The sequence below is a fragment of the Aquarana catesbeiana genome, linkage group LG01 (genome assembly GCF_042186555.1).
Source record: "Aquarana catesbeiana isolate 2022-GZ linkage group LG01, ASM4218655v1, whole genome shotgun sequence".
NCBI classification, from domain to species: Eukaryota; Metazoa; Chordata; class Amphibia; order Anura; family Ranidae; genus Aquarana; species Aquarana catesbeiana.
Window position 1 is genome coordinate 596,089,646 of NC_133324.1, and position 25,720 is coordinate 596,115,365.

The window sequence follows — 25,720 nt, forward strand, 5'->3', positions numbered from 1 at the left end:
ATGTAACCATATTGCTACACTTCGAGGCGCCTCTCTTCTTTTTTGTACTCGCTACTTGTATATCAAGTCAAAATGTATTTAAAATTTTAGCTTGTCTTGCAAAACACTCTCAAACCAAGTTACTCTCAATTCAAGGTTTTACTGTATATGCATATTTGAAAATGTGGTCTAGAGCCATTGTACCTCATATGAACCATTCAGTCTGACTACTGTCAGAACATTTGGGGTTAAAAGAATTTATATATATATATATATATATATATATATATATAGGCCTTTATATTGTATATTTTTCAAATGAACATGAGAGGAGCCATTTTGGCTCTAAAGTTGAATCAGAGTTCATAGCCCATGAATAGGCATTGTTGCAAAAGTTGCTTTATGTCTTGAGACTGTGTAAAAATACCAGTATCCCAGGTTATATATTTTTTGCCTTTGAGACTTATAGATAAGGGGAGTTGGTACAAACTTACACAGCCTGCAAAACTAAATAATATTTTCAGAATAAACCACGTAACAAAAAAGGGCTTATCCACAAATGATATATTTTAAATAATAATGTTTCTTTTATACATCTTTACAATGTATCTTTATTAGGTAACATTATATAAACCTGTTTACTACATATATATATTATTAATAGGGTGCAAATATGGTACCTTATTTAGGAAACCATTCATGAATAACTGGTAGGCTTATCGTAAGAATCCTGACTACACTTTCATGGCATTTACGACCTCAGTTAATTGTGTGGGGTATATTGTCTCATACACATATATTTTAAGAAGCGCCAGGAAAGCTGGGGATATTGACACTTGATTGTCAACCATTAGACAATTAGTGATGTTTTGCTAAGCCAAGGTCAGAAGGTCATGTCAATCACATTTAAAGTAATTTCTGATCCAACACCGCCCCTAAGAGGCTGAAATTGGTAATTATTCAAAATGGCGTTGGTCTTGGTTGTCAAGGTAACATATAAACTCCATCGTCATATGACATCATCAGTTACATAGTAAAGAGACATACACCCACTTTTGGGGTGAGATAAAAAGGAGAGACAGATAGCAGGAAGAGAGAGCTAGGGGAAGATCTGGAGGAGCTCTGAGGATGGCTGGACAGGTCTATCTCTAAGGTGGAAAGAAGTCTCTTTTGGGACTTTGCTTCTCAAACTGACAGAATTCTTAAAGACCTGGTAAAGTATTAATCTTTCCAATGTATACCTTTTTAGGTAATTGAAGTTTGGTTGAGCATATTCTTGACTAATCCAATCCATTGTTAGTTCTGCTTTGGAGTGAAGTGAATTCTAACTGCAGTATGAATTTGTTTTGCTTCTAAACCAAGGAAGATACATATATATTGTTATAACTCATAAGACTGACTTCAAAGTTTTAGAATTGGATTGGTTATAGTATGTGTTAAACCATTGATTCATTCTAAATCTAAAATATAAGTTTTGATCAAATTATCAAGCTGTGCACAATATAACAATTTTTGTTTGTGCATTTAAGAGTGTAATAAGAAGGTCTGTTGGTTTTGAGAAGAGATCACATCATAGTATTAACTACTTAACAACCGGCCCATAGCCAAATGACGGCTACAGGGCGGTTGCTTAACTCTGGGAGGACGTCCAGGGACGTCCTCCCAGAATTCTGCTCTCGCGCGCCCCCTAGGGCGCGCACTCGAGAGCATCCGTGACCGCCGGGTCCATACGGATCCCGGTAAATGGCCGCTAATCGCGGCCGTTTTCCATGTGATTGCGCCGTCAAATGACGGCGCGATCACATGTAAACAAACCGGCGTCATCTGATGACGCCGGTTCCTCTTCTCCCCTCCTGTGTACCGATCGGTACACTGTGAGCGGAGAGGGGGATGGATGGATGGCTGCAGCGTTGTGGGCTGCATCTGTAGTGCCCACAACGCTGCACAGAGACATCCAGCCAGCCATCCATCCATCCATGCTCAGCCATCCCCACTACTCTGCATGCCCTGCAATGCTGTGCAATACTCTGCAATGCCCTCTGCAATGCCCCACAATACTCTGCCATACCCCGCAATACCCCTGCAATACTCTGCCATACCCCGCAATACCCCTGCAATACTCTGCCATACCCCGCAATACCCCTGCAATACTCTGCCATACCCTGGAATACCCCGCAATACTCTGCCATACCCTGGAATACCCCGCAATACTCTGCCATACCCCGCAATACTCTGCCATACCCCGCAATACCCCTGCAATACTCTGCCATACCCCGCAATACTCTGCCATACCCTGGAATACCCCGCAATACTCTGCCATACCCTGGAATACCCCGCAATACTTTGCCATACCCTGGAATACCCCGCAATATTCTGCCATACTCTGCCATACCCCGCAATACTCTGCCATACCCCGCAATACTCTGCCATACCCTGCAATACTCTGCCATACCCTGCAATACCCCGCAATACTCTGCCATACCCTGCAATACCCCGCAATACTCTGCCATACCCTGGAATACCCCGCAATACTCTGCCATACCCTGGAATACCCCGCAATACTCTGCCATACCCTGCAATACCCCACAATACTCTGCCATACCCTGCAATACCCCGCAATACTCTGCCATACCCTGAAATACCCCGCAATATTCTGCCAAACCCTGCAATACCCCGCAATACTCTGCCATATCCTGAAATACCCCGCAATACTCTGCCATACCCTGCAATACCCTGAAATACCCCGCAATACTCTGCCATACCCTGCAATACCCTGAAATACCCCGCAATAATCTGCCATACCCTGCAATACCCTGAAATATCCCGCATTACTCTGCCATACCCCGCAATACCCAGCCATACTCTGCAATACTCTGTGATACCCAGCCATACTCTGCCATACTCTGCCATACCCAGCCATGCTCTGCAATACCCCGCAAAAATCTGCAATACTCTGCCATAACCCGCAATACTCTGCCATACCCAGCCATACTCTGCAATACCCAGCAATACCCAGCCATACTCTGCAATACTCGGTGATACCCAGCCATACTCTGCCATACCCAGTCATACTCGGCGATACTCTGCAATACCCAGCCATGCTCAGCCATACCCAGCCATGCTCAGCCATACCCAGCCTCTGTATGTGGCCAGGCTGTGGAAGTCTCACACATGTGCTATCGCCTTACTCAGGAGTAGGAGAATCTATTTTGGGGTGTCATTTTTGGTATGTACATGTTATGTGGTAGAAATATTGTATAAATGGACAACTTTGTGTTAAAAAAAAAAAAGCGTTTTAACCACTTCCCGCCTTCCATCATACGACGTCCTTGACTTTGTGCGGGGATATCTGAATGATGGGTGCAGCTACAGGCATCATTCAGATATCAGCTTTTTCAGCCGGCGATTCCCTACACCATAAGAACGATCATAGCGGCAGTTCCACTGCTTGATCGTTCTTACGGGAGGCGAGAGGGGACGTCCCCCCCCCCTCCCGCCGCCCTCCGGTGCTTCTACCGACTCACCGCTACGATCGAAGCCAGGATCTTTTTCTTTTTTTTTTTTTTTTTTTTTTTTTTTTTTTATTTCAGGCACAGCCTAGAGGTGAGATGTGGGGTCTTATTGACCCCATATCTCACTGTAAAGAGGACCTGTCATGCCATATTCCTATTACAAGGGATGTTTACATTCCTTGTAATAGGAATAAAAGTGATCAAAAACATTTTTTTTTTGGAAAAAAGTGTCAAACTAAAATAAATAAAGTAAAATGAACAATAAAAAAAAAATAAAAAATTTTTAAAGCGCCCCTGTCCGTGTGCTCGCATGCAGAAGCAAACGCATACGTAAGTCCCGCCCACATATGAAAACGGTGTTCAAACCACACATGTGAGGTATCGCTGCGATCGGTAGAGCGAGAGCAATAATTTTGGCCCTAGACCTCCTCTGTAACTCAAAATTTGTAACCAGTAAAACATTTTAAAGCGTCGCCTATGGGGATTTTTAAGTGGCGAAGTTTGGCGCCATTCCGCGGCACAGTGGTGTAGTGGTTAGCACTCTCGCCTAGCAGTAAGAAGAGTCACTGGTTCGAATCCCAACCACGACACTACCTGCTTGGAGTTTGCATGTTCTCCCTGTGCCTGCGTAGGTTTCCTCCGGGTACTCTGGTTTCCTCCCACACTCCAAAGACATGCTGGTAGGTTAATTAGATCCTGTCTAAAATTGTCCCTAGTATGTATGAATGTGAGTTAGGGACCTTAGATTGTAAGCTCCTTGAGGGTAGGGACTGATGTGAATGTACAATGTATATGTAAAGCGCTGCGTAAATTGACGGCGCTATATAAGTACCTGAAATAAATAAATAAATAAAAATAAATTCCACAAGCGTGTGCAATTTTGAAAGGTGACATGTTAGGTATCTATTTACTCGGCGTAACTTCATCTTTCACATTATGCAAAAACATTGGGCTAACCTTACTGTTTTGTTTTTTTTTTAAAGCAAAAAACAGTTTTTTCTCAAAAAAAACGCGTTCGAAAAATTGCTGCGCAAATATCGTGCGAGATAAAAAGTTGCAATGACCGCTATTGTATTCTCTAGGGTCTTTGCTAAAAAAACATATATAATGTTTTGGGGTTCTATGTAATTTTCTAGCAAATAAATGATGATTTTTACATGTAGGAGAGAAATGTCAGAATTGGCCTGGGTGCTCCAGAACGCCTGAAGGTGCTCCCCTGCATGTTGGGCCTCTGTATGTGGCCACGCTGTGTAAAAGTCTCACACATGTGGTATCACCGTACTTGGGAGTAATAGCAGAATGTGTTTTGGGGTGTAATTTGTGGTATGCATATGCTGTGTGTGAGAAATAACCTGCTAGTATGAGAATTTTGTGAAAAAAAAAAAAGAAAAAAAAAAACTTGATTTTGCAAAGAATTGTGGGAAAAAATGACAACTTCAAAAAACTCACCATGCATCTTTCTAAATACCTTGGAATGTCTTCTTTCCAAAATGGGGTCATTTGGGGGGTATTTGTACTTTTCTGGCATGTTAGGGTCTCAAGAAATGAGATAGACCGTCAGTACTTCAGGTGTGATCAATTTTCAGCTATTGGCACCATAGCTTGTGGATGCTATAACTTTCACAAAAGACCAAATAATATACACTGATTTGGGTTATTTTTACCAAAGATATGTAGCGGTATAAATTTTGGCCAAAATATATGAAGAAAAATTACTAATTTTCAAAATTTTATAACAGAAACGAAGAAAAATGTATTTTTTTACAGATTTTTCGGTCTTTTTTCTTTTATAGCGCAAAAAATAAAGAACCCAGCGGTGATTAAATACCACCAAAAGAAAGCTCTATTTGTGTGAAAAAAAGGACAAAAAATTCATATAGATACAGTGTTGCATGACTGAGTAATTGTCATTCAAAATGTGAGAGCACCAAAAGCTGAAAATTGGTCTGGTTATTAAGGGGGTTTAAGTGCCCAGTGGTCAAGTGGTTAAGGTAAACAATATTTGTTTACGTAAGTCCGGGAAGTCACGGAAGGCTATTCACAAGTTACCAGGTTTAAAATGTACAAGTATCATTTAAGTATTGAAATGTGGTATTTTGTTATAAGAAATTGAATAAGAGAACTGTGAATATTATCTGAACCATCATTTATCTTTGCTATGTAGAAGTATATCCATTTATTTGTTTTATCATGAAATATACCTGATATTATTTTGCACTGTATTTTTAGTTAATAAATATATATTTTTAAGCAACATCATTTGTATCACTTGTCTTCAAAATAGCACGGATAAACGAACTTGAATTTCTTATTGGTATTGGTAGAAAATTGTAAATCTCCCAAATCAAATCAAAGATTTGCATATTTTCATGATTACAATACTATTTTATTATTTCAGTATAAACATTCTGACACTACATTTCGCCAATTACCGCCGGGTATCTTTTCTATGTAGAGACATGTGAGTGCATGTGAGAGGTCTTGAGGAAGCAATCTTGTGAAATGCGCTGACCTTGCACAGGAACAGGAGACCATGATGTTTTTTGTATTGTATATTATTTTGTACTCTGTAATTCTTTAGTTAGGATACACTTCCTTAAATGTATATGAGAGGTCCTGAGGATGCAATCTCGGGAAATGTGTTGACCTTACCAACTCTCCATTTCTGAATCTATGTATAAGATCAGAATTCAATATGGAAGATATAACTGTATAAGAGGGGAATACAATACCCCTAATTTTAATTTTTTTTTTGAAACATGCTTGTAAATAAAATGTATGAATTTCAAGTAATTGTGTATTCTCTTGGTACCAGTAAAGTCCTGCTTCTTTTTTTTCCCCTTGGGGTAATGTTTTTGTATTTGTGATTTTGAGATATGATACAAACTTTGCAGCAACATTTTGGAACAAGTGTATGTTCACTCTTATGGGTAATCTACAAACTGTTCTACATAATTTGATAACAAAAATATAGAAGCGTAAGCATGTAAAAACATGAAAGTCAGATCAAAATTATTTTAAGATAACTGATAATAACTGAAAACATGTGGCCTCTAAAAATATACTATTCTTTTCCGGAGAAATGCTATTTTATACATAGCTAGATTGTATCCTTAATTTGTAGTGTATCACTGGACGAACATTAACATAAGAATGTTAATTATGGCAATGCCTTACATAATTTGAATAAACATAGGCTTGCTTCATAATCTCAGATTTTTCCATTTCACCCAGCAGGAGGCAGAGGAGTCTGAAGATAATGTAGATAGTGAGGACTATGGAGTGGAAACCGCAAATGAAAAGGCTATTCGGAAAAGAAAACTTCCAGAGCATGTTACAAAGCCTGTACTGAAAGCTGAACAGCCACAGCCTAAAAAGGTATTTTCAGATATTTTAATGGGTTGGTGATAAACCAGATATTACTCTGGGTACCTGCTGTTATAGGATAAACCAGGTATTACTTTGGGTACCTGCTGTTATAGGATAAACCAGGTATTACTCTGGGTACCTGCTGTTATAGGATAAACCAGGTATTACTCTGGGTACCTGCTGTTATAGGATAAACCAGGTATTACTCTGGGTACCTGCTGTTATAGGATAAACCAGGTATTACTCTGGGTACCTGCTGTTATAGGATAAACCAGGTATTACTCTGGGTACCTGCTGTTATAGGATAAACCAGGTATTACTCTGGGTACCTGCTGTTATAGGATAAACCAGGTATTACTCTGGGTACCTGCTGTTATAGGATAAACCAGGTATTACTTTGGGTACCTGCTGTTATAGGATAAACCAGGTATTACTCTGGGTACCTGCTGTTATAGGATAAACCAGGTATTACTTTGGGTACCTGCTGTTATAGGATAAACCAGGTATTACTCTGGGTACCTGCTGTTATAGGATAAACCAGGTATTACTTTGGGTACCTGCTGTTATAGGATAAACCAGGTATTACTCTGGGTACCTGCTAGGATTCAATATGATTGATACATCTCAGAGCAAATTGTTATTAACTCTTCATGATCTTTTTTTAAGGATCACAGCGTGCATTTTCATCATGTGCCAAAAATTAAAACTAAGCCTTGACATACAAACAGGTTACTGACTCATGCCTCTTGTTTTTCATCCAGTGATAGTTGTAATGTATCGCACCAGTTCACTGCTAACAAATGACATAATCAATAGCCTGGTGTTCTGGAACCTTCTATTGCACAGAAGCTGCAACCGTGTATTTCTAATCGTGTCCACTGTAAGGTCTTTGGGACACTTGTTTCTGAGACATTAGCATTTCTGATCCCACCCACTATAAAGTCCTAGCAAACATCTGTTGCTGATATATTTAAAATTGCAGGTCAACTATAAGTCACCAGCTCAAATACTTACCTTTCTACTTTATCCAGATACCTATGCTGTGCAGCCCTGCCCAGACTTTTCAGTGAAAAAGTTCCCACTATGTCTTCCTCTTAGTGCCCATGCATGCCATGGCCTTATTCATTCCTATGGGTAAGCTATACAGTATCTCTATAATCTCTATCAGTACAGTAATAAAGAAATGAATAGGGCAACAGTGCAAACCTAGATTATGTTATTGCGGGAAAGGCTGTGCTGTTCTGGACAGGTCCGCATAGTGAAGAATGCTTGTAAGGGTAGGGTGTGCGCCTTGTGATGGACAGGTGACCCTTACTCCATGTGTTCCCCATTAACTAGTAAGGGTCACAAAGGAGACCCAGGTTGAGTTCTGGGCTACGCCAGGTGACCAGAATGATATGTTTTGGGTTTACACCTTGCCTAAGGGCATGCTCATCATTGCCGGGACCCATCAAGGGCTGCAATCATGTGCAGAATCAAACATTAGGGCAATCCTCCCACTCATAAACAAGCCAATTGTGTGCAGTGCTGTGTGGAATCCTTTCCAAGGACGAGGTCCTGTATACTACACACTTGTAAGGTGTATCTGTTGCATTCGTAAAGGAACATGTAGAGCCTATGCTCACTCCACCAGTCAGCGTACTCTGCCACCTCACTCCCAGTAGCTAAATGGAGTCCCACTGAGCACATAGCATCGTTCATGCTCACTTAACCCTTCGTGCTCCATACCAACTGACCAGGCCATGACTCTCTGTGATGCTAGTCCACTCCCGGAGACCGACAGAGACAGACATCTAGGGAGGGAGCCATAACACTGGACCCCCTTGCCACCGGAGAACCTGTCACCCTACCAGGTACCATGCCAACAACTAGTTGTAGTCAACCTGTTGTTGCTGAAGTTTGACTAGAACCTTTCATGTGCTGTCACAGGTGTTTGTAGACTCAGGCCCTTGTGTGTGCACACTAGGACACCATATGCACCCCTTGAATGGCTTCAGACCAGGCTTTTTGCGGTTAATAACTTTTACTAAAAGTACAGCATGATAAGCATAACCTAGCAGAACAACCTTTCCAAATCTAACGCTAGCAGTGGCTGCCCCAGAGTATCTGTGCAGGTAAAGTCCATAGCTGGCATATCTCGATGAGAGAAGTTCAAGCTTAGGCCAATTACGAAAAACAGTGCTCCTCGGAGGAACCGTAAGTCTCAGTACAGTCCCAATCTCATGACCAACCCCTGAGACCCCAAAAGGTTGCAAAATGCTAGCAGTAGAACATAAGAGTTAACCCTTCCACAGCTGTAAGTGGCTGTGCCGACACTTATTGTGAAGGCATGCTGTGCTTTTATCATTATCAGAAAACGCGCCCCATGAAATGGCCTCTATTGTAGTGAGTCCATAAAGTATGGATGATGACTGCAAATAGGCTGCTGGGGATCAGCAGCAACGACATACAGAAAAGTATAGAAAAAGAGAAATATTTTGGGGTTTAGCTTTTGGGATGTGCCAAAAACCTACAGTCACATCATTTTGCAAGCATGTTTGAAAATCTCTGAAGCTGAGTAAATTTACTATTCTCTTCCCCCATAGACCTTGGACTGCTACTTTCATTTTTTATGTTTACAGTGTAGGAGCCAAGAAATGGCAATGGTAGACAGGTATAGCATGTTTGGGTGTTGTAAATTACATGAAAAATAATTAAACAGTTTTTTTATTATTATTATTTTTTATTTGTAAGCACTTTCCTGAATTTTAGTGCTGATGGAGTTCATTTTACAATTTCCCATGGTTTGTCGTTAAGAGCAAAGATTAGAGCTCTTTCCTAGTGGTGTTTTGAAGTGTAGGTTACTTGTGTATGCCTAAAGAGTTTATTTAGTTTTCGAGATGGAATATTGGACAGGTTTTCCTTCCAAACATAACTTTTTGTTTTTTTGTTATTAAAGAATATGTAAACCCAACATTTCATATTCCTGATATGTGCCTGCTGTACCATGTACTTGTATGATAAAGTATCCTGTTCTCTTTTGCCAATCTCTTTGCTTTCCTATTAAAAACTCACCACATTAGGCATGAGAGCACAGCATGGTCAGTTCTCTAGCTGTGCTGAGAACTCAGCCTGCTCTCCAATAATCAGGCTTGTGCTGACACCCCACCCTGCACAGCCATTCACTGGACAGATCGGTGTTCTGTTATTTCTCCTCCCACAGCTCTGAGTTCTTTATGCAGCTGAGAACACAGAGTAAGTGATCACTATTAAAAAAAAAAAGGGGGGGGGGTATTTTTTTATATGTATACACAAATGTTTTGCCTTTCATTTATATTTTCAACCGAATGGCTTGTTTTACAAGTTGTGTGTTTTCATATACTGTACTTTAACTAAAGCAGTGTATTTTTTATCATAGGAAATTGATATTTGTTTGTGTTAGTAACTATAGCTTGTATATATATTTTTTTACAACAGGAAGGGTTGTTCCAAAAATGCATTGTAGTTATGTGATTATTTTAGATGCAAATAAGCTTAGCAGGTGCATTGTTTAAGGCAAACAGATAATGAGATCATTTTCTAGTTCTTTCTGTATTCCTTGCAATGTCAGTGTTTCCTGTTCAACTTGAATTCCAGAGATTTTATGATCCCATATGCACTGCTTCATAAAGGCTAGGCAGGCGTTAAACTCAGGATTTGATCTGTGTGTAAAAACAAGAAGTAAGCGTACCTGTGTCACCATGACATATTGGGCTGTATCCAGTACAAAATGCTCAAATTAAATTATGTGATGAAAGAGCTGAAAATATCAGTTTGATGTATTCATAAATTTTAAAGGGCACTTGCTGAAAAAAAATAGAGAGTGTGTCCTGTTGTGCACAAAAATGTATCGTCAAAACACTAAAGAGTTTTCTACTAAGGCCTCTTTTACATGCCTGTCAGTTTATTAGTCTGACCTGATCGGACCATCCATTGCTCTCTATGGAGCGTCAGGTGTCAACTGACATGTGTCCTTTGATACCCACCGACATCCGATCCTATCCGCTAAAAACAGACAGATGGGATGGCTGTTGGGAGTAAATGGAAAGGCGGTCCGTTTACTTCTGACCACCCATAGAGGACAGTGAGCTGTGTCTGTGTCTGCTCTGCATAAGTGGAGCGGACACAGACAAGCCATCCGCCAGGGATCAGCAAACAGATTCCCCGCTCAGCAGGTTGCTCATGGCGGAGTCCGCCCCATGTGAAAGGGGCCTTAGCTGTATCCAGTATTCTGCAGGATATTTGGATATTCTGCAATTTGGGTGCAGACATTTAAATAGTATAGAATAGTATTGTCATGAAACTTTTTGTGCAGTTGAAATGGGTTAAAATAGTCATACAGAGGTTAAAGGTTGAGTTGTAGTTAGATTTGGGGGCAGCAATGGGATTTTTGGGATTTAAAAGGATAGTTCACCTTTACAAAAAACCTGCCTAGGCAGGTAAGGGGTGTTTGTATATTAAAACAAACTGTGCAGCCATAGTTGTGCACAGCCTGTTGCACTAGGCGGAGCACCCCAAAGTTTAAACACATTTGCGTGTGTGTGTATGCAGTATATACTGACGATGTGAGAAGAGCAATGGACGGTTTCAGTAGGGCAGTGGACGGTGTCAGTAGTGGTGGTTTTTTTTTGTTTTTTTTTTTTTGTTTTTTTATTTTATGGGGTTTTTTTGGGTTTTTTTTTTTTTTTTTACTTTAATGAAATATCAGGGGTCTAAACAGGGCGAATCTGTGCCACACTGGTTGATTAGGGTGTGACCTGGCACACCCTGTGCGCACGCCTATGTGTGCAGCTCTGACTAAAGATGCATAATACCCTTGCTATAGGTGTAGGCCAGGGATATGTAATTAGCGGACCTCCAGCTGTTGCAAAACTACAAGTCCCATCATGCCTCTGCCTCTGGGTGTCATGCTTGTGGCTGTCAGAGTCTTGCTTTTCCTCATGGGACTTGTAGTTCTGCAACAGCTGGGGGTCCGCTAATTGCATATCCCTGGTGTAGGCCATTTACATACTATATGACGCCTGACTGGTATTGCTAAGCACTCCCAGGATGTTTCTAAGTGAGGCCTAGTCATCACTGCTCACCTCCACCATCACAGGCGTGAGCTGTTTCTCTCATTTAAACCCCCTCACATACTCTCGCTCCCTGATGCAGTAGCTCTGAGCTCAGCATTTGAAAGCTCACTCCTGTGATGGTGGAGGATGACTAGGCCTCACTTAGTAACGTCCTGGGAGTACCTAGCAACGTCCTGGGAGTATTCCAGTCAGGTTTCATAAAGTATGTAACTGGCCTGCACCTATAGCAAGGGCTTTATTCAACTTTAGTCAGAGCTGCATATTTTTTTTTATTTTTTTATCTATAGATGCCCCTGATTTGCATAGGCAGTTTTGTGGTAAAGGTGAACTATCCCTTTAAGTTCAAAGGACAACGTCACCTTTGCCGAAGTTGTCCTTTAAAGAGGAAGTAAACTCTGCATTCCTTATCGCGATTTTCATCTCGTGTGATATGAAAACGTATTTCCAACCCTTGCACAGTATAATCGTTGCTTACTTACTGTGTTTTAGTAGTTTGTAAAAAAGTTTTCTTCCTGCAATTAGCGGTGCCATCTTAGGTACTGTTTTCTGACTCATCTTCCGCCCTTCCTTGTTTCCCCTGCTAATATCGCGCACATGCGCGATCGTTTCTTAACCAAGCCTCTTTCTCGAGCCACTTTCTTCATTAGTCTGTATTATGCCCTGGTTTACGTCAGGTCACTAGAGAGAACCAGGAAGCTGCTAGTGACTGCCTAGTCTCGCGAGTCTGCAAAGCTGTGCCGCAGACAGCGGAGCTCTTGTACACATCATGTTATGGATGGGGAAACAGCACACAGAGCATGCCATTATTCACAGGACGAGACGCGCATGCGCCGGTGACGTAATCAAACATTGCAGGATGGATTGTAAGCAGATTAAACAAGTAAGGAGAATTTCACAGGCTGCGATCAATAGGTTTATTTATGAGGAGTGGAATGTGCTGAAGTTGCTTTGGAGGGTTTACAACCACTTTAACTTCTTCCACTTCCCTGAGTGCAGCCCACTCAGTTACATAATTACCTTTGGCCCCAATCCGGTAATGTTCACTGTGTAGAAAACCAGCTCCTTGTCACACTACACATGCATGCTGCAGCCCCATTTATTCTGATAGGACAGTTATTAATGGCAACCTCCAGAAGTTGCTAGGAGAATGTTTGTGTTTTTAGAATAGTGGGGTTAGAACCTCTACTGTCCAGTGTTTAATTTTGATGTTAAATCTCGATTTTTAGTCATAGTCTTTTGACTAAAATGCCATTTTAGTTTAAGTCGTATTTTAGTCATCTGAATTGTTTTAGTTGTATTTTAGTCCACTAAAATCTCCTACATTTTTGTTGACTAAAATCAAATGGGTTTAGTTAAATTGTAATGCATTATTTAAGCATTTCTCTAGAATTGCCAAACTCTATACTCCTGGAATAAAAATCTAATAACATGTTGTTATTTATGGTATTCAAATCTGAACATGAACTACAGACATTTAGCCATTGTGATATATAACCAGCATTAAAGTGTTTGTTACCTCAACATTTCATTTTTCTGATATGTGCCTGCTGTACCATGTACTTGTATGAAAAAGTACCCTGTTCTCTTTGTATTGCTTCATTTGGGTGAAATTCCTGGTGTTCCTGCCAGTCCCTCTGCTTTACTATGAAAACTGACCACACTAAGCAGGAGAACACACCGTTATCAGTTGTCTCTCTGTGCTGGGAACTCAGCCTATGCTCCCCCAATGATCAGACTTGTCCTGACACTCCAGTGCCTCACCATCGTCACATACAATACAGGGACATTAATCCTGTATGGTATGCTAAGAAGGCTGGAGTGTGATCAGAGCCAGTCTTAGCTTACAGATCAGACTACTGGGGACCGATCACAGCATTGGTAGGATCCTGATGGAACAAGGAGTGTGTATTCACTCCTCAATCCTCTGCCCCAGACCGTACTAGCATTTAACACTTGCAGGCAGCCCACTGCATGGGTGGATTTTTTATTTTTTCTGCAGTTGGACTAATTCATTAATTAATGGACTTGAATTAATTTTATTGTATGATTTCAGTAGGGTTTTTATTTTTAGGGTTTTGTTTGTAGATGTTATTGCTTAGGGAGTGGTGTAAGATTTATTGACTTTAAGATTTAAAGCAGAACTAAACCTAAACTCTTTATTGCAGAAGAGACATGCTTTTGCAAAAAGACACAGAGGTTTCAGTCTTTCCCTACGTTATGCAAAACTAATGCAAAACTAAAAAAATGTTTTTGGCCTGACAAACTTTAAGAGGCTTCATTTCAGGTTATCAAATTAGGACCCAGGAGATAGAGTAGAACAGCATACCAGATGTTCTATATGTGAACTGCCAAATTATTTCTTTTCTGTGGTGTGCTTAGTTTATTATAAATGCATTGTATTTTGCTATTTCTTGTTGTAAATGATGCAACAAGTATGTGTGTAAATAATGTATTACTGTTCAGTAACATTATTATTTGTTAACAGGTCATTTCTTTACCGGAAGAACCTAGTGAACTAGAAGTAGGGGTATGTACTATGTTTTTGCTTGAGACCATGCTGAAATGTCATACTAATAGTGGATTATAAATTGCTTATTTATAAAGGCTTTGCAAAGTGCAGTTAATAGCAAGCAATTCGCTTTTAAGGCTTTCACACGTACTTAATACTTTGATAAGCGAAAATGCAACCTGAAAAAATATATTCATAAAGATATAAATAAACTTATATAGCAGCTAATCCTAAATAAATGCCTTACAAAAATACACCCTGTTCCAAATTATTATGCAAATTCTATTTCAGTGTCACAAAGATTAAATATTTTGTTTTTCAGTTTAACTCATGGATGGCATTGTGTCTCAGGGCTCTTTTGATTACCGAAAACAATCTTGGACACCTGTGATAATTAGATTGCCAGGTGAGCCCAATTAAAGGAAGAACTACTAAAGGAGGGTGTTCTACATTATTAAGCAGAGCACCATTTTCAAGCAATATGGGGAAGAAAAGGGATCTCTCTGCTGCCGAAAAGAGTGAAATAGTTCAATGCCTTGGACGAGGTATGAAAACATTAGATATAAATAATCCACAATGGGGTAGGCGCTCCCTATAGGATAATATGGGATGACCAACTGCAGTGAGGGGGGAGGGGAGGGTTAATTTTCTCCTATGTGTCCTAAAACGTAGTGTTGTAAACTAAATTAAATATCTAAATAGGGTTTGCAAACCACATAGACCCTAGTGGTGGTCTGTGAAGACCACAAGTAGATTGTGCCAAACTAATAGCACTCTTTAAGTGATAAGAAAAATCATAATAAATGGTGAACACATGAGTATGAAAGGTGTGAGCTAAACACCTATATTTGGTAGTGATACAGTTTCAAAAGCACCTGGGTAGAGAGAAGGAGGTGGCCGGTGGATGAGCCCGTGTACTCCGCACAGGTCATAGAGTCTTGTACCAGAAGACTGACATCCCTGATGGGCCAGGAGTGCTTCTCTGCCTAAAAACAAGGAGCTACCATCAATATAATTTAATCATCAGTACGGAGATCGGAGACTACCCTGGGTGCCCTACACGATTGCGGTGGTGAGGAGACTGTGGATGATACAATCATATGCTGTATGCCCCTTCGTGGTTGTTGAATTCGGTGAGTGGGGACCCTTGAGGGGGAGCACAAAAGTCACTAAGAACATTTAAAAAGCACTTCAGTCACGGCTTTGCTTGAAGAAAATCTATACACGTTTTCTGCAGAAATTTATCACTCTATGGACTACGATCACTATTTATAATTTGTTTGGTGTTATTTGCATATACCTGAATTAGTAGGTAGAGGTGCATTTTTAGGTATGTTCAATGTTAAATCACTATACCATATGGTGGTCTCTTTTTGAAACTGTATCACTACCAAATATAGGTGTTTAGCTCACACCTTTCATACTCATGTGTTCACCATTTATTATGATTTTTCTTATCACTTAAAGAGTGCTATTAGTTTGGCACAATCTACTTGTGGTCTTCACAGACCACCACTAGAGTCTACGTGGTTTGCAAACCCTATTCAGATATTTAATTTAGTTTACAACACTACGTTTTAGGACACATAGGAGAAAATTAACCCTCCCTTCCCCCCTCACTGCAGTTGGTCATCCCATATTATCCTATAGGGAGCGCCTACGCCATTGTGGATTATTTATACTTTTTGGAGGATCCTTAGGGAAGCTCCTTTTAGGGGGGCTGCACACCTTAATCCTTGTCCTAAGCGCAGCCATTATACATATTTTTCTATGAAAACATTAGATATTTCATGAAAACTTAAGCGTGATCATCGCACTATGAAGAGATTTGTGGCTGATTCAGAGTTTGACGGGTTTCGTGCAGATAAAGGCACATTGAGGAAGATTTCTGCCAGATCCATGCATTGGATCAAGAGAGCAGCTGCTAAAAAACCATTACATAGCAGCAAACAGATATTTGAAGCTGCTGGTGCCTCTGGAGTCCCACGGACATCAAGGTGTAGAATCCTCCAGAGTCTTGCAACTGTGCATAAACCTTCCATTTGGCCACCACTAACCAATGCTCACAAGCAGAAATGGCTGCATTGGGCAGAAAAATACATGAAGACTAATTTTCAAACAGTCCTGTTCACTGATGAGTGCCATGCAACACTGGATGGTCCAGATGGATGGAGTAGTGGATGGTTGGTGGACGGCCACCCTGTTCCAACAAGGCTGCTATGTCAGCAAGGCAGTGGTAGAGTCATGTTTTGGGCCGGAATCATGGGAAGAGAGCTGGTCGGCCCCTTTAGGGTCACCGAAGGTGTCAAGATGACCTCTGCAAAGTATGTGGAGTCCCTGACTGACCACTTCCTTACCTGGAACAGAAGGAAGAACTATGCTTTCCGTAATAAAATCATCTTCATGCATGACAATGCACCATCTCATGCTGCAAAGAATACCATCAATGGCTGCTATAGGTATAAAAGGAGAGCAAGTCATAGTGTGGCCTCCATCCTCCCCTGACCTCAGTCCTATTGAAAACCTTTGGAGCATCCTCAAGCAAAAGATCTATGAGGGTGGGAGGCAGTTTACATCCAAACAGCAGCTCTGGGAGGCTATTCTGACATCTTGCAAACAAATTCAAGCAGAAACTGTCCAAAAACTCACAAGCTCAATGGATGCAAGACTCGTGAAGCTGCTATCAAATAAGGGGTCCTATGTTAAAATGTAACGTGACCTGTTAAAATGTTTAAAAAGTTAAAATGTTGTTCAAAGTTTGATTGAAATAGCTTTTGATTTCTGTAAATATGCTGCAAACACAACAAATGACAATTTTCAGTTCTTTACAACCTATAAAGTGTTTTGAAACGTACTATGCGTAGTAATTTGGAACAGTGCATTGTAAGTTTTTTTATTTCGAAAAAAAAAAAACTGTTATCATTAGGAGGTTTGTTCAATAAAATTTGAATTGTACTCTTAATAGTTGATAACATGAGAATTATGCTGACTGTTGTTTACATCAATTATTTAGGTAAATGAGAAAAATATCATTGGCATAATAATTTGGAACAGGGTGTATGTATAGTGCAAGAATGTGCTATAAACTGAAAACTTTTTTTTTTTTTTTTTTTTTTAAACACAGCTAAAGTTCCAAAAGTGAGAGTCTATATAAAATTACACATAAATCCACGTGATTGAGTGTTCCAAAGAAGCATAAAACTGAACCCAAAACTGTAAAGCAGTTCACCCTCTCATGTGACCCCCAGATTATTGGAGGGTGAAAGCATGCCAGAAACCAAATGTATATCTTCCCTGATGCCGCTGATAAACTGATTCCATGCCTCTTTCCTCCATGTCAGGAACGGTTCGCCGAAGAACTGGCACATCTGCTAATGCCTAACGGAATTGCAGATTGGTGGCGTCTAGACATTCGCCACTGCAAATGCACATGCGGCTGCGAACATTAGTGTGCAATTGCGCAGACACGTGTGCCAGGGTGCACACAATGCATGACAGATTCTGGCGCCCAGTGGCCTCTTTGAAGCCAGCAGCTTGGTCCATTAGTTGCTGGATGCTTCCCCGTGTGTTCCAGACTTCCTTTTACTATTGGATTTTCTGTTACCGATCCGGCTTGCCTTTTGACCTGTTTTGTCTCCATGCCTGGCTTTGACCCCCGGCTTGCTCCATTGACCCTGCTGCTGCCTGCCGATCCCTGTATGACCTTTGGCATGCTCTTTGGACTCCGCTGCTGCCTGATTACCAGTGTATGACCCTGGCTTACTCCGAGCTCTGCTTTTTTCCTTACACCTGGCTGACATTCCGAGTATGACTACTGGCCTGGCTCCTGACCCTGTTTTTGACTCTCCCTTTTGCCAAGTCTCATCTGGTACATCTGAGGAACTCCTGCCCAGCAGTGCATCCTGCTTGTCCAGCCACCATCCAGCGGACATCTCCTCATCACTTAGCCTGTCTCAGCTGGCAACCCCTGCTCCTTTTGGGCATAGCACTCCCGGTCACTACCTTCAAGGTTGCCCTTTACTCAGCCACAAGGGAAGCTCTCTTAGCACTTTGGCCTCCAACCAGGTACATGACAGTATCATCCAACCAATATGTCAGAGGCCGACAGAGGTGTTTCCGTGCTCGAAGCTTTGTGCCAGCAAGTCGCAGCCCTTACCTAAGCAGTGACGAGCCTACAGGATGGATATTTACAGTTGGAGGGTCGTCTACAGAACCTGATGGTGTCCTCTGCTACAGCAACTCCTGATCCGCCTGCTGCAGATGCTACATCCGCCTCACCTGTCCAAAAATGCTCAGCTTCTGCTCCTCCTGTGGTGGTTGCACCTCCTGAACCAAGAGTACCCACTCCAGAACATTTCTCGGGTGATCAAAGGAAGTTCAGAGCATTCAAGAATGCCTGCTTGCTATATCTGGCCCTTCAGCCAATAACTTTTTCTCTAGAGTCTGTTAAAGTGGGGTTCATTATCTCTCTAGTGTACGATGAACCAGTCTTGGGCCCACCACCTGCTGGAGCAGAAGAATCCTGTTATTAACTTGGTGGATGCATTCTTTGAGGCTATGGCCCAATTATATGATGACCCACAACACGTGGCCACTGCTGAAGCTGCTCTTCATGCCTTGCAGCAAGGATGGCGCCCTGTAGAAGACTATATGGTGGACTTTCATAAATGCTCTGCAGATACAGTGTGGAAAGAGGCAGTCTTGGATATCAGTACTAGCTTGGCCTGTCTGAAGCTTTTAAGGATGAGTTGGCAGAAGTGGAGGCCCCCACCACACTAGAGGGTCTCTTTCAGCTAGCCATCCAACTTGACAGACGCCTGCGGGTGTGAAGGTCACAATCGTTCCAGCCTTTATGGATGCTGCCTAAAGTCCCACCTGCTCCTGCTCCTATGCCTGCCACTCCAGTAACTTCCAAAGGAGAGCCTATGCAAATTGGTGTGGTCTGCTCTGCTCTGACCTTCAATGAAAGACTTCACCGCCAGCAAGCCAACCTTTTGTGGAGGAGCCGGACATTTCCTTCGCAGCTGTCCTGTGAGACCCAGTAAGTTCTCCCGCCGGAGCTCTACATACCATAAGTCCCTGGACCTACCCCAACTCAACTTGTTCTGAATGTCTTGTTACAGGCGGCAGCCATGATGTCCCTGCAGTCTACTACTACTTCCTGGACATTTTCGATAAAATGAAAGTCGACATATTACCACCTCCTTACGATTGTCCAATCAAGTTTTTGCCTGGTGCGGAGATTCCTTTTGGATGAATATTGCTGCTTTCAGAGACTGAGCTTGAGGCGTTACGCAAATACATTGACTAGAACCTAGAAAAGGGGTTAATTTGTCTTCATCGAAAAAGAAGTTCATATGACTGGGGGTGTAGTTGCCATCATCCCTTGATGCATAACAAAAATTCCTCTTATAGTGGGATTTTATAGGCAACGCAAGTATAGACAAAATATTTTAAAATAATTCATTTTATTAAAGTTTCTTATAAAATATTATTTAAAATTCATATATAGTACATGTGAAGCTCTGTGCTTCATATCACCTTTTATACATATGACATATCCACTTATGGAAAATAAATTATTTTTTACAGAAAGTTTTTACAGTGGTGTCTCCTAGCTAGACATAAGTGTTGCACCATAGACAACACATTCCAAGATTTAAGAAGCTGGAGAAATCCAACGCGTTTCAACCATTTCAAAAGATGTCTTCTTTAAGGATAATGTACCACTCTGCAACATAAATCACCTTTTTTAGAATCGTAACGCTTACAGTATCTCACAAAAGTGAGTAAACCCCTCACATTTTTGTAAATAATTTATTATATCTTTTCATGTGGCGACACTGAAGAAATGACACTTTGCTACAATGTAAAGTAATGAGTGTACAGCTTGTATAACAGTGTACATTTGCTGTCTCCTCAAAATAATTCAACACACAGCAAATAATGTCTAAACCGCTGGCAAGTGATCCCTAAGTGAAAATGTCCACAATGGGCCCAATTGGCCATTTTCCTTCCCCGATGTCATGTGACTCATTAGTGTTACAAGGTCTCAGGTGTGAATGGGGAGCAGGTGTATTAAATTTGGTGTTATCACTCTCACTCTCTCATACTGGTCACTGGAAGTTAAACATGGCACCTCAAGGCAAAGAACCCTGAGGATCTGAAAAAAAAGAATTGTTGCTCTACATAAAGATGGCCTAGGCTATAAGAAGATTGCCAAGACCCTGAAACTGAGATGCAGCACGATGACCAAGGCCATACAGCGGTTTAACAGGACAGGTTCCACTGAGAACAGACCTCATCATGGTCAACCAAAGTAGTTGAGTGCATGTGCTCAGCATCATATCCAGAGTAGGGATGAGCTTCGAGTTCGAGTCGAACTCATATTCGACTCGAACATTGGCTGTTCGCAAGTTCGCCGAACAGCGAACAATTTGGGGTGTTCGCTGCAAATTCAAATGCCGCAGAACACCCTTTAAAAGTCTATGGGAAAAATCAAAAGTGCTAATTTTAAAGGCTTATATGCAAGTTATTGTCATAAAAAGTGTTTGAGGACCTGGGTCCTGCCCCAGGGGACATGGATCAATGCAAAAAAAAGTTTTAAAAACGTCCGTTTTTTTAGGAGCAGTGATTTTAATAATGCTTAAAGTCAAACAATAAAAGTGTAATATCCCTTTAAATTTCGTAGCTGGGGGGTGTGAATGAATTAATGAGTTGTATAGCGCTACCTATGCGAACTGAATCGCCTCAGGGCTCTTTTTAACCTACCAGCATGTCTTTGGAGTGTGGGAGGAAACCGGAGTACCCGGAGGAAACCCACGCAGGCACAGGGAGAACATGCAAACTCCAGACAGGTAGTGCCGTGGTCGGGATTTGAACCAGCGACCCTATTGCTGCTAGGTGAGAGTGCTATCCACTACACCACTTTGCTGCCCTATACCACTGATAGATATTTTGTATATATAGGTGTCTATAGTATGCCTGTAAAGGGGCGCATGTTTCCCGTGTTTAGAACAGTCTGACAGCAAAATGACATTTCAAAGGAAAAAAGTCATTTAAAACTACTCGCGGCTATTGCATTGCCGGTCCGACAATACACATAGAAGTTCATTGATAAAAACAGCATGGGAATTTCAAGTTTAAAAAAAAAAAATGACGTGGGGGTCCCCCTAAATTCCATACCAGGCCCTTCAGGTCTGGTATGGATATTAAGGGGAACACCGGACAAAATTAAAAAAAAAAAAAAATGACGTGGGGGTCCCCCTAAACAAGGGCCTCATCCCCACAACCCTGGCCGGTGGTTGTGGGGGTCTGCGGGCGGGGGGCTTATCGGAATCTGGAAGCCCCCTTTAACAAGGGGACCCCCAGATCCCGGCCCCCCCGTGTGAAATGGTAAGGGGGTACCCCTACCATTTCACTAAAAAACTGTCAAAAATGTTAAAAATGACAAGAGACAGTTTTTGACAATTCCTTTATTTAAATGCTTCTTCTTTCTTCTTTCTTCCTTCATCTTCTTCTGGTTCTTCTCCGGCGTTCTCGTCCAGCATCTCCTCCACGGCGTCTTCTGTCTTCTTCTCCTCGGGCCGCTCCGCACCCATGACATGAGGGGAGGCTCCTGCTCTTCTCTTCATCTTCCTCTCTTCTTCATCTTCTTCTTCATCTTCTTCTCTTCTTCATTTTCTTCTCCGGGCCGCTCCGCATCCATGCTGGCATGGAGGGAGGCTCCCGCTGTGTGATGGCGTCTCCTCTTCTGACGGTTCTTAACCTCCCTGGCGGTTTTCCCCGAGTGTGGCTCGGGGTTAAAATTCAGTCTCATTAGCGGTAACCCCGAGCCACACTCGGGATCGCATTGCAGGATCCTGGGGCGGCGTTACTTACCTTGTCCCCGGGATCCTGCGATGTCCCCCGCAGTGTCCGAGGGCTCCGTCCTCCTCCGAAGTCTCTCCGTGCCAGGCTCCGTTCCCTGCGAGCAGCGCGACGCACGGGGGCGGAGCCTGGCGGCAAATTAAAAAAAAAGTAAAAATCATAACACATACAGTACTGTAATCTTACAGATTACAGTACTGTATGAAATGATTTCACATCCCTTTTGTCCCCAGTGCTTTGTCCTATGCCCTGCATGCAGTTTTACATGATATACACTGTTCTTTCTGCCTGGAAACTGGAGATTGTCCATAGCAACCAAAAAGTGTCCCTTTATGTCAAAAGTGGCTTTAGACCAGCTAGAAAACAGCGATAGTAAATTAGAACACTTGCAGAATTGAGCGATAGTGAATTGTGGGGAAATTTATTTTATTACTATTTTTTTTTTTTTTTAATTATTTATTTTTATTTATTATATTATAATTTATGTTTTTGTGTTTCAAACTTTATCATACCCGGGATATCTACTAGACTCTGGTTTGGACAGATTTAAGTGTGTTATTGTTAAGATTTACAGACCTACAATATAAAACGCCAAATTTCCATGCAAAATAATTGTACCGCTTTCAGCACCTAAAATCCGAAATAATCATACCGCCAGGGAGGTTAAATAACGGAGGGCGGGGCCACACAGTGACTTGACGGGACTTCCCTGTGACGTCACGGGGAATGCCACAGGGAAGTCCCATCATGTCCCGTGCGTCAGAGGGGGCGGGGTCATCGTGTGGCCCTGCCCCCGCTATTTAAGAACCGTCAGAAGAGGAGACGTCGTCACACAGCGGGAGCCTCCCTCCATGCCAGCATGGATGCGGAGCGGCCCGGAGAAGAAAATGAAGAAGAAGATGAAGAGAAGAGTGGGAGCCTCCCCCCATGCCATAGGTGTGGAGCGGCCCGAGGAGAAGAAGATAGAAGACGCCGCGGAGGAGATGCTGGACGAGAACGCCGGAGGAAGAACCAGAAGAAGAAGATGAAGGAAGAAAGAAGAAGCATTTAAATAAAGGAATTGTGAAAAACTGTCTCTTGTCATTTTTAACATTTTTGACAGTTTTTTAGTGAAATGGTAGGGGTACTAACACCCTTACCATTTCACACAGGGGGGGGCCGGGATCTGGCACTTTTGATTATTCATGTTCGTGTCCCATAGACTTTAACGGTGTTCGCGTGTTCGAACAAACTTTTTTCCTGTTCGCATGTTCTAGTGCGAGCCGAACAGGGGGGTGTTCGGCTCATCCCTAATCCAGAGGTTGTCTTTGGGAAATAGACATATGAGTGCTGCCAGCATTGCTGCAGAGGTTGAAGCAGTGGGGGGGTCAGCCTGTCAGTGCTCAGACCATTCACCACACATTGCATCATATTGGTCTGCATGGGTGTCATCCCAGAAGAAAGCCTCTTAGGATTGACCAATGTTTTTGTAGTATGTTTCGTACTTCTGTATGTTCATTTGAAAATCTTAGAATAGTTATAGTAACCGCATCCTTTTTTATTTCCTTTTTTTGGACTTACAGTGAGTGTAAAAAAAAATTGATCCCCTGCTGATTTTGTACGTTTACCCACAAAGAAATGATCAGTCTATAATTTTATTGGTAGGTTTATTTTAACAATGAGAGACAGAATAACAAAAATATCCAGAAAAACGCATTTCAAAAAAAGTTATTGATTTGAATTTTAATGAGTGAAATAAGTATTTGATCCCCTATCAATCAGCAAGATTTCTGGCTCCCAGGTGTCTTCTATACAGGTAATGAGCTGAGATTAGGCATGCTCTCTTAAAGGGAGTGCTCCTAATCTAAGCTTGTTACCTGTATAAAAGACACCTGTCCACAGAAGCAATCAATCAGATTCCATTATCTCTACCATGGCCAAGACCATAGAGCTGTCCAAGGATGTCAGGGACAAGATTGTAGACCTACTCAAGGCTGGAATAGGCTGCAAGTCCATCGCCAAGCAGCTTGGTGAGAGGGTGACAACAGTTGGTGCAAATGGAAGAAACACAAAATAACTGTCAATCTCTCTCGGTCTGGGGCTCCATACATGATCTCACCTTGTGGAGTTTCAATGATCCTGAGAACGGTGAGGAATCAGTCCAGACCTACACAAGAGAATCTTGCCAATGATCTCAAGGCAGCTGGGACCAATAGTCACCAAGAAAACAATTGATAACACACTACACCGTGAAGGACTAACATCCTGCAGCACCTGCAAGGTCCCCCTGCTCAAGGAAGCCCATGTACAGGCCTGTCTGAAGTTTGCTAATGCACATCTGAATGATTCAGAGGAGAACTGGGTAAAAGTGTTGTGGTCAGATGAGACCAAATCCAGCTCTTTGGCATCAACTCATCTTGCTGTGTTTGGAAGAGGAGGAATGCTGCTTATGACCCCAAGAACACCATCCCCGCGTCAAACACGGAGGTGGAAACATAATGCTTTGGGGGTGTTTTTCTGCTAAGGGGACAGGACAACGTCACTGCAACAAAAGGGATGATGGACGGGGTAATGTACAGTCAAATCTTGGGTGAGAACCTTCTCCCCTCAGCCAGGCCATTGAAAAACAGTCGTGGATGGGTATTCCAGCATGACAGTGACCTGAAACACACGGCCAAGGCAACAAAGGAGTGGCTCAAGAAGAAGCACATTAAGGTTCTGGAGTGCCCTAGCCAGTCTCCAGACCTTAATCCTATAGAAAATATGTGGAGGGAGCTGAAGGTTCGAGTTACCAAACCTCAGCCTCACAACCTTAATGACCTGGAGAGGATCTGCAAAGAGGAGTGGGACAAAATCCCTCCTGAGATGTGCGCAAACTGGTGGCCAACTACAAGAAGCATCTGACTTCTGTGATTGCCAGCAAAACTTTTGCCACCAAGTATTAAGTCATGTTTTACGAAGCGGTCAAATCCCTTTTTCACTCATTAAAAGGCAAATCAATCAATTTATAACTTTTTTAAAATGCATTTTTCTGGATATTTTTGTTGTTATTCTGTCTCTCACTGTTTAAATAAACCTACCATTAAAATTATAGACTGATCATTTTTGTCAGTGGGCAAACATACAAAATCAGCAGGGGATCCAAAACTTTTTTCCTCACTGTAAAAAGAAGATCCTATCTCTTAGTTGACCTTACATGGTTGAAGGCTTTTTAAACAGGACTTTGTATAGCCCCCATAACAGTAGCCTCTTAGTTCGTCCGCTTACATCTGAAAGTTCTCATTGATAGTGCAGTCCTGCCTAATGGATTTTTTTAGGGACTGATGATGGAAACTATCGGCATGCAACAGGGTGTTTCCCGCTGTTTCCTTTCTATGGAGCGTACTGATGAATTGCCCTACTTTCTCTTT

At 41.8% G+C, this 25,720-nt stretch overlaps 1 protein-coding gene across 2 annotated transcripts in view; it reads left to right on the forward strand.

Annotated features, from left to right (window-relative positions):
* Positions 1-25,720, forward strand: part of UBXN8 (UBX domain protein 8) — a 63,275-nt gene that overhangs the window by 28,023 nt on the left and 9,532 nt on the right. The window contains exons 5-6 of one of the 2 annotated variants that reach the window (XM_073598445.1): positions 6,726-6,869; positions 14,439-14,480. In XM_073598445.1, coding sequence (XP_073454546.1) covers positions 6,726-6,869; positions 14,439-14,480 — 186 coding nt within the window. The remainder of the gene's footprint in view (positions 1-6,725; positions 6,870-14,438; positions 14,481-25,720) is intronic. The other variant, XM_073598453.1, reaches the window with a different exon arrangement.